This window comes from Arachis duranensis, chromosome 3 (genome assembly GCF_000817695.3).
Source record: "Arachis duranensis cultivar V14167 chromosome 3, aradu.V14167.gnm2.J7QH, whole genome shotgun sequence".
NCBI classification, from domain to species: Eukaryota; Viridiplantae; Streptophyta; class Magnoliopsida; order Fabales; family Fabaceae; genus Arachis; species Arachis duranensis.
In genome coordinates, this window is record NC_029774.3 from 79,752,203 (window position 1) to 79,761,832 (window position 9,630).

The 9,630-nt window shown below is 37.8% G+C and overlaps 1 protein-coding gene and 1 non-coding gene across 2 annotated transcripts; one reads left to right on the forward strand and one right to left on the reverse strand.

The window, feature by feature from the left end:
- Positions 1 to 5,989: 5,989 nt before the first annotated feature.
- Positions 5,990 to 6,093, reverse strand: LOC127746197 (small nucleolar RNA R71). The gene has a single exon (XR_008007817.1). It is a non-coding gene; the product is annotated as a small nucleolar RNA R71 (small nucleolar RNA).
- A 1,053-nt stretch (positions 6,094 to 7,146) lies between these two features.
- LOC107479608 (uncharacterized) lies at positions 7,147 to 7,848 on the forward strand. Its single transcript, XM_016099732.1, has one exon. The coding sequence runs from the start codon at positions 7,147 to 7,149 to the stop codon at positions 7,846 to 7,848; it is 702 nt and encodes a 233-aa protein (XP_015955218.1).
- The last annotated feature ends 1,782 nt before the right edge of the window (positions 7,849 to 9,630 follow it).

Consider the following 9,630-nt stretch of genomic DNA (forward strand, 5'->3'; position numbering starts at 1 on the left):
TTAATTGAGTAGATTTTATCAATCTTTCATACATTTATTCATATATTTGCATGTTTTACAATTCCTTCCCAGAATTTGTTCTATGATTGAAAACATGCTTCTTTGGCTTTTATTTTCTTTTATTTAACCCTCTCTTATTACCATTAGATGCCTTGATATGTGTGTTAAGTGATTTCAGGGATTACAGGGCAAGAATGGCTTAGAGGATGGAAAGGAAGCATGCAAAAGTGGAAGGAATACAAGAAGTTGGAGAAACTGCAAAGCTGTCAGCCTAACCCTCTCGCACTAAAACGACCATAACTTGAGCTACAAAGGTCCAAATGACGCGGTTCCACTTGCGTTGGAAAGCTAACGTCCGGGGCTTCGATTTGATATATACTTTTCTATAGTGGCCATATAGATAGGCGACGTGAATGCGTCATTCACACAGATGCATCGCATCTGCAAAAATCAGCGTGGCAGATTTCGCAAACAGCGAATCTTGGGCTATTTCCGGCCCAGTTTCAAGCCTAGAAAACACAGATTAAAGGCTGCAAAGTGGAGGAATGAAGGGGACACTTCAGATTAGACTCATAATTCACAACTTTAGGTTTTAGATGTAGTTTTTAGAGAGAGAGGCTCTCTCCTCTCTCTTAGGATTTAGGATTAGAATTTTTAAAAATTAGGATTTATTTCAACTCTTCATATCAGGTTCAACATTCCTTTATTTTGATTTCTCTTCTACTTTGAGATATTTTAATGCTTTTATTTGTATTTGATTCATGTTACCCAATTGGCTTATGAACTTTTCATGTTAGGATTATACATTATTGAGATGTTTTCAGATTTATGATATATTTATAATTTTAATTCAGCTTTTTGCATTCTTGGCTTGGGTTAAGAAATCAGTAACTCTTGAGTTATCAAACTCAACTTGATCGATAACCCCTATCTTTGCCAATTAGCTTGAACTTCTATAATCCCAATCTTTTTCTAGGAATTAACTAGGATTTGAAGATCAATCTAATTAGCCACTTGACCTTCCCTTGCACCAGCAGAGGTTAACTAAGTGGAATTAAGATTCAATTTTCATCATCGTTGATAAGGATAACTAGGATAGGACTTCTAATTTCTCATACCTTGCCAAGAGTTTATTTTACAGTCATTTATTTATTTTATTCGTCATTTATCATAATTGCTCCTCATTCTTAAAACCCCCAATTTACAAACTCATAACCAATAATAAGAACATACCTCCCTGCAATTCCTTGAGACGACGACCCGAAGTTTAAATACTTCGGTTATCAATTTATTTAGGGGTTTGTTACTTGTGACAACCAAAACGTTTGTAAGAAGGGATTCTTGTTGGTTTAGAAGCTATACTTACAACGCGACTTTATAAAATTCTTTACTAGCAAAAATCCTCTCTTCAACGCACCATGTGGTAAACAGAAAAGCAAAGAGAAAAGAACAAAAAGAATTTTGTTTTCATTTTAAATATATATATATATATTTTTCAAAAGAAATAAAATAAATAAAAATAAAAATAAAAAATGAAAATAAAATAAAATATAAAGGAAAACAAAAGTAAAAAGAATAAAATGGAGAATAAATTGAATTATTGAAAAAAATAAAAAAATGAAAATTAAAAAAATAAAAATAAAAAAAGAACAAAAGTTTTAGTTTTTTTAAGAAAAATTAAAATTAAAACTAAATAATAAAATAAAAAGAAAAAAAGAACACAGGGGAGGGGGGGATAAAACGGAAAGGAAAAGAAAAAGAAAATAAAAATAGAATTTATTAATAAAAGAAAACTAATTGAAAAAGAAAAATTATCTAATCTAAGTAATCAAATAACGGAGGCAACACCAAACTTAATTTTAAAAATTAAGAAAAAAATAAACTAGGTTAAATTAAAAAATTTATAGAAATAAATCAAGCAAAACTAAAGCAAAAACGCCTAAATCAAGCAGTGAATGGGTTGTGAAATATATGTGTGAAAATAGTTAAAGTTTCGGAGTTGTTTATCTTTCGGATTTCTATTTCTTACCAACTATTTTAATCATGCAATATTCAATTAATGGCAAACCATATGTGACTAAACCCTAATTCTTTAGACCTTTTTAGTCTCCTCTAACCTTCATCAACCGCTAATTCCTTGGTCATCTGATTTCGATTAGAGGGTTAAGTTCAATTCTAGTTTATATGCCACAGAAATCCTATATATCCAATATAAGAGGATTATATGCCACGTATCCCGTTAAGTCCAGATAATTAGAAATTTAGGAGAAATTATTTTCAAGCTGTTGTTCAGGTAAATTGCTTTTCCAAGTTTTACAAGAACTCAATTAGAATAAGGGTCATACTTCTGGTCCACCCAGATTCATAAGATGAAGAATAAAAACAATTCTCAAAATTGAAATCAATGCATGAATTAAAATAGAAAAGTAATAGTATTAATCCATAAAATAAACAGACCTCCTAACCTTAACAGTAGAGGTTTAGCTGCTCATGGTTCAGAGAAAAAATAAGGATTCTGAAAATTTGTAAAGTGCGGAAAGAGGTCCAAGAGAAGAGAAGAGCCCGGAGGGCTGAATCTTTTCCCTTTTATATCTAATCCTAATTAATGTAAAATATATTTTCTAAAACTAAATAATATATTTTCCTATTGTAAACTAAATTAAAGTTTAATAAAACATAAATAAAATCTTCGAACTGCCCTAAAAGACGAATGGGGACCACATTAGAATTAGTTGTGGCGCCAAACTTGAGCTGGGCCAAGTTTGGCACCATAATGCCCGCATGCAATCTTGAGAGTGTGGTGATCTTGGAGCCAAACTTGAAAAATTTTAAGTTTGGCTTCACTTCAACGCCATCCAATTCCTGGAGATGGGTGAGTGTGGCGCCAAACTTGGAAAATTCCAAGTTTGGCTTCACTAAGATCGAATGCCTTGGAAGATTATATGATTATGGCGCCAAACTTGAAAAATCTCAAGTTTGGCGCCACCAAGGCAGTGATTCCAAATGTGAAGTGATGACTTGCATCATCTATCTCTTTCCTCAAGTGATGACTTGCATCATCTATCTCTTTCCTCAAGTGATGACTTGCATCATCTATCTCTTTCTCCCATCTAAAAGGAACATAAAAAGAATGCAATTTCGTTTAATCAATGCAACTTCATGAGTAAAATGATTAATATTATGATGTGTTGCTTTGAAATGAGATTTGTTTGAATTCCAGGTAAAAAGAGCAACAAAAGAAGAAGGAAACAAGAAAAGTGTGCTGGGCGTGTATGCTGAGTGTGCCATTTGGTGCAAACACAAATAAATTGCATGGGTGTGGCACGCCAGCTGAGGGGCGTGGCACGCCAGTTCAAAAATCCAGAAGGCACAATGCAAGAATTACAATGGGTGCGCCACTTGACATCGAAGGCGTGGCACGCCAGTTATCCAGTCTAGAGAAGAAGCCTATGGAGCTCACTATGGGCGTGGCACACCAGGGAGATGAAGCACAATGGGCATGGCACGCCAAGGCCAGGCGTGGCACACCAGTTATAAACTCCAAAGAAGGGATAATGAGCTTTATTATGGGCGTGGCACGCCAGTTATACTTTCCAGAGAGCACTTTTGAAGACCACAAAGAGTGCGTGGCACGCCAATCCCCACATACACAATGGGCATGCCACTTGAACTCGAAGGCGTGGCACACCAGTTCATTGCTCCATAAAGGGGACTTGAAGGCTCAACACTGGGCGTGCCACTTGATGTCGAAGGCGTGGCACGTAGGCCAATGCTTGAAGAATGCATCCCCAACATGGGCGTGCCACTTGATGTCGAAGGTTTGGCACGCCAACTTTTGCACCCAAGGAGGAAGAACTAGCGGCGTGCCACTTGAGACTTAAAGCGTGGCACGCCAAGACAAGGCTACCATGGGCGTGCCACTTGAAAGCTGGGTGTGGCACTCGAGCCACTGGACCAAAGGAAAGACCTGGGCATGCCACTTGGGCTCGAAGGCATGGCACTCCAGGTTAATTAATGAAGAAGGCGTGCCACTTGGGGAGCCAAGCGTGGCACGTCACTCAAACGCCAGTCACATGCTAGGCACATGGTTTAATTTATGAGTTTTCCTTTTCCTTTTAGTTGTAATTTTCTCTTTTTCTTTTGTATTTTCTTAATTCTAGTGATAGGAGTAGTATAAATAACCCCTATAAGTACTGAGAAAAGGGGTTGGATTGGCAAGTAGGATTGAATACTTAGCTTGAGTTTTACTTTTACACTTCATCTTCTCCATCTCTTGTACTTTTCTCTAAGTTATGAATAGCTAAATTCCCTCTCATTGGGAGAGGGAGCTCTGTTGTACTTGATGGATTAATGATAGTGAATTTCTTCTTCTCTTCATCTTCTTTTTGATTTTCTAGAAGGAATTTCGTTAGTCATGCTAGTGTTCAATCATCTTAGGAAAGAGGTTGAATGAAAAATGGGTTTCGTGGGATCCTTGGAAAAGGAAACATGAAACCATACTTGAAATCCCTTCTCACACTTGAGTAGATATGAGTTTTGGGATTGGATATGGTGACATATAATCCACCCACTATTTGGATTTATGAGGATGTGTAGTATAATCAGGGACCAAGCATATCTCTCTTCATGAGCAATTAGACCAAGGAATTGGCTGATTATCAAGATTTGAGAGATTGAATCACCGAGGGATTCGGGTTCAATCAATCATGATTGCCAAGAGGTCAATGAGTTGCATGATTGAAGATGAGTTAATCTAGATTTAATCCAAAGAGAGCAACATCTCCTAATCCCAATGAATTTCCCCTATTTTTATCTTTCCTATTCTTTATAGCTTTCTTTAATTTCTGCTATTCCTCATTCCCCTTTACAATTCAGTCAGTCATGTTCCAGCACTTTACATTCCTGCCATTTACTTTTCTACAGTCTATTGCTTTTCTTTACTTTTAAGTCATTTACTTTTCTGCTCATTTAGAATTCTGCACAATAATATCTATGATTTAGCTTAACTAATTCACCCATTGATTAAAATTGCTCAAATCTACCAATCTCTGTGGGATTCGACCCCTCTCCTAATGGGTTATTACTTGACGATATTTGGTGCGCTTGCCAAAGAATGGATTCATTTTATATGGGGAGTGAATTTCGGTCATCAAGTTTTATGGCGCCGTTGCCGGGGATTGGTTTGAATTTGACCATGACTAAATTGATGGGTATTTAGATTAAGCATTTTTATTTACCTTGTTAATTCTTTTAATTTCAGTTCTTGTATTTTTTTTAGCATTTGAGTTTCAATTGATTCACTGTATATTTCCATTTTAGCATACTAATCCACTAACTGTTTGATCAATTGCACCAATCAAACTAACCATAAGTCTTAACAAAAGTGATTACTTCACTTGTCTTCTGCTTGTTGTTTGTTGAATGTATGACAGGTAGAAGAGGAGAAACTTCATTCTCTTTTGATAGTGAACCTGAGAGGACCTTCCTTAGACTAAGGAGAAAAGAAAGAGGCAAAGGAATAGTTGGAGAGGAAGTAATGGAGAAAGATCTAGATGTTACTATGGAGGAGGAGATACATAATCATGTTGGGGAAGGTGCTGGTAACCATGTGAGGCAGGAGAGAAGAGTTTTAGGCTCATACATCAACCCAAACTCAGGAAATTGTGGAAGTAGTATTCTAAAACCAACCATCCATACTAACAATTTTGAGTTGAAACCCCAACTCATCACCCTTGTTCAAAACAATTGCTCATTTGGAGGAAGTGCTCAAGAAGACGCCAACCAACATCTAACCACATTCTTGAGGATTTGTGACACTGTAAAGTCAAATGGTGTACACCCTGACACCTACAAACTACTGCTGTTTCCTTTTTCTCTCAGAGATAAGACATCAAAGTGGTTGGAATCATTTCCTAAGAAAAGTTTGACAACTTGGAAAGAAGTTGTGAACAAGTTCTTAGCAAGATTTTACCCTCCACAAAGAGTTAGCAGATTGAGAGTTGAGGTGCAAACCTTTAGACAACAAGATGGGAAGACTCTCTATGAATCATGGGAGAGATACAAGGAGTTGACAAGAAAATGCCCCCATGACATGTTCAATGAATGGGTACAATTGGATATCTTCTATGAGGGATTGGCACAAGAATCAAAGAAGGCTTTAGATCACTCTTCGGGAGGCTATCTCAACAAGAAGAAGACAATTGAAGAGGCCATAGACATCATAGAAATTGTGGCCAACAATGAGTACTTCTATGCCTCTGATAGAAATCAAAGAAGGGGAGTGATGGAGCTCAATTCTATGGATGCTCTGCTATCCCAAAATAAGGTGATCACAGCTTAGCTTACAACTCTAACAAAGCAAATGGAGAAAAATCAGGTTTCACCTATCCAAGCTCAATCACTTATGCAAGAAGAAAATACTCCAGATGTTAAAAGTGAATGAGAGCAAGCCAACTATGTGAACAATTCTTCCAGACCACCATATGACCCTAATGCCAAAATATACAACCCAGGTTGGAAGAACCACCCAAATTTTGGGTGGGAAACCAACAAAACTACAACCAAGATCACAAACCATACCACTCTAACCAATACAACCACAATTCCAACCATCAATGAAGCAACAATAGACCCTACCACAACTCACAAAATGCACCCTACCACTCCACCCAACAACCATATAGCACCCACCCTCAAGATGCATCATCCTCAAATTTACATCCATGTGATATCAGCAACAAGTTTGCAAGATTAGAGGCTGTTATGGCACAATTGACAGGGAGTTTTGCCACTGTTGCAGAGAGGCAATTGCAAGCTGAGAATATAGATTCAATTCAAGAAGAGGCCAGATCCAACATGAGGAAGCAAGGGACAGCAATCTCAAAACTGGAAGCACAAGTAGGAAGCTTATCCAAGCAGATACCAATGCCCACACACACATTTTCTAGTGAACCATGGCCAACCCAAGAGGGGAGTGTAAGGCCATCACACTAAGGAGTGGGAAGGTTGTGGAGGAGACATCCTCAAACCATAATTTGCAAGAAGAAAAAGCTGCAGATAACTCAGTAACCAAGAAGGAAGAATAGGCACCTGATCCACCCCCACCAAAGCAAGTCCTGAAGCCCTATGTCACCCTATTCACAAAGGATGAGGAAGGACGAGAAGGACAGCCAGTTTTCTAGGTTCTTTGAGATCTTTAAGAAGCTTCAAATCAACATACTTTTTGCTGAAGCATTAGAGCAAATGCCACTCTATGCCAAGTTTCTAAAGGAGCTCATGACAAGGAAAAGAAACTGGGGAGAAAAGAAAATTGTGGTGCTCACTGAGGAATGTAATGCCATCATAAAAAAGAAACTTCCCCAAAAGATGAAAGATCCTAAGAGCTTCCAAATTCCCTGTATCATAGGGGATATAAGCATTGAGAAGCCATTATGTGATTTAGGAGCTAGCATCAACCTTATGTCCCTGGCCATGATGAAAAGAATAAGGATTGAAGAGGCCAAACCTACAAGAATGGCTCTTCAATTAGCTGATAGGACGTTCAAATTCTCCCATGGTGTGGTGGAAGATTTGTTGGTGAAAGTGGAAGAGTTTATCTTCCTAGTTGATTTTGTAGTACTTGATATGGAGGAAGAGGCTAACACATTAATCATCTTGGGAAGACCATTCTTAGCAACTTCTGGAGCTATAATTGATGTACAAAAGGAAGAGTTAGTCTTGAGGTTGTATAAAGAGAAGATGGTGTTCAATGTCTTCAAAGCAATGAGCTACCCAAAAGAGTCCATTGTTGAATGCATGATAATGGACACAATGGAGACATTAGTCGAAGGAGTCCTAGAAGAAGAATAATGTGAAGAAGTTTGGAGCAAGATCAACAAGCATGTGGTGAACTACCACAAGAAATTATACAAGACTCAACCATGTTGGACAAGACAAGCACAAAGGAAGTAGAGGCACCAAAGTTGGAGTTGAAAACCCTGCCTCCAAGTTTGAAGTATGCCTACTTGGGTGACAATGACACATACCCAGTAATCATCAATTCAAGCTTGAGTGAAGAGCAAGAGGAGGAGCTTATCAATGTACTGAGGCAACACAAGGATGCCATAGGGTGGACACTTTTAGATCTGAAGGGGATTAGTCCTTCAATGTGCATGCATAAAATCCTTCTTGAGGAAGGTGATAAGCCTTTAATACAGCCACAAAGAAGACTATCCAACAATGAATGAAGTGGTGTAAAAAGAGGTGCTGAAATTGTGGCAAGCAGTTGTAATCTACCAAATCTCAGACAGCTATTGGGTGAGCCCAGTACAAGTAGTTCCAAAAAAGGGAGGAGTCACTGTTGTGCCAACTGAAAGAAATGAATTAATACCAACAAGAACAGTGACTGGGTGGCGCTTGTGCAAAGATTATAGAAAGCTCAATGAAGCCACAAGAAAGGACCATTTTCCTCTACCCTTCATGGATCAAATGCTATAGAGGCTTGCCAGACATGAATACTACTGTTTCTTGGATGGATACTCAGGCTATAATCAAATTATAGTGGACCCTAAAGACCAAGAGAAGACTTCCTTTACTTGTCCTTATGGTGTCTTTGCATATAGGAGAATGCCCTTTGGATTATGCAATGCACCTGCAACATTCCAAAGGTGCATGCTATCTATAGTCTCAGACATGATTGAAAGGTTTATTGATGTGTTTATGGATGACTTTTCTGTGTTTGGTGATTCATTTTTCTAAATGCTTGCACCACATTGCCTTGGTGCTAAGGAGATATCAAGAAACTAACCTAGTTTTGAACTGGGAAAAGTGACATTTTATGGTCACTGAAGGGGTAGTTCTTGGTCACAAAATCTCTAAAAAAGGCATAGAGGTGGACAAGGCTAAGGTGGAAGTGATTGAGAAATTACCTCCACCTTGTAGTGTCAAAGCAATTACAAGTTTCTTGGGGCATGCTGGGTTTTATAGAAGGTTTATTAGAGATTTTTCAAAGATTGCCAAACCTTTAAGTAACTTACTTTTCTCTAATGTACCTTTTGCTTTTGATAGAGAATGCATGCAAGCCTTTGATGAGCTTAAAAACAGACTTTCTTCTGCACCTATTATAGAACCACCTAGCTGGGTTTTTCCTTTTGAATTGACATGTGATGTATCAGATTTTGCTGTCGGTGCTGTTCTAGGATAGAGGAGAGATAAGCTAGTACATGTCATCTATTATGCTAGCAAAGTTCTTAATGAAAATCAAAGGAACTACACCACCACAGAATAGGAACTCCTTGCTATAGTCTTTGTATTTGATAAGTTTAGATCGTTCTCATTGGTTCTAAATTCATTATGTTTACTGACAATGCAGCTCTTAAATATTTGCTTATCCAAATAGAATCTAAGCTTAGACTGATAAGATGGATCTTGCTACTTCAAGAGTTTAACATTGAGATTAAGGATAGAAGTGGAGCAGAGAACAAAGTAGCTGACCACCTATCAAGAATCCCAATTAAGGAAGATGAAGCACACAACCTTACAGTGAATGAGAGCTTTTTGGATGAACATTTGATGATGATGCAAGAAGTCCCCTGGTTTACGAATATAGCCAATTTCAAGGCTATTGGAGAGTTACCATTCAACATCAACAAA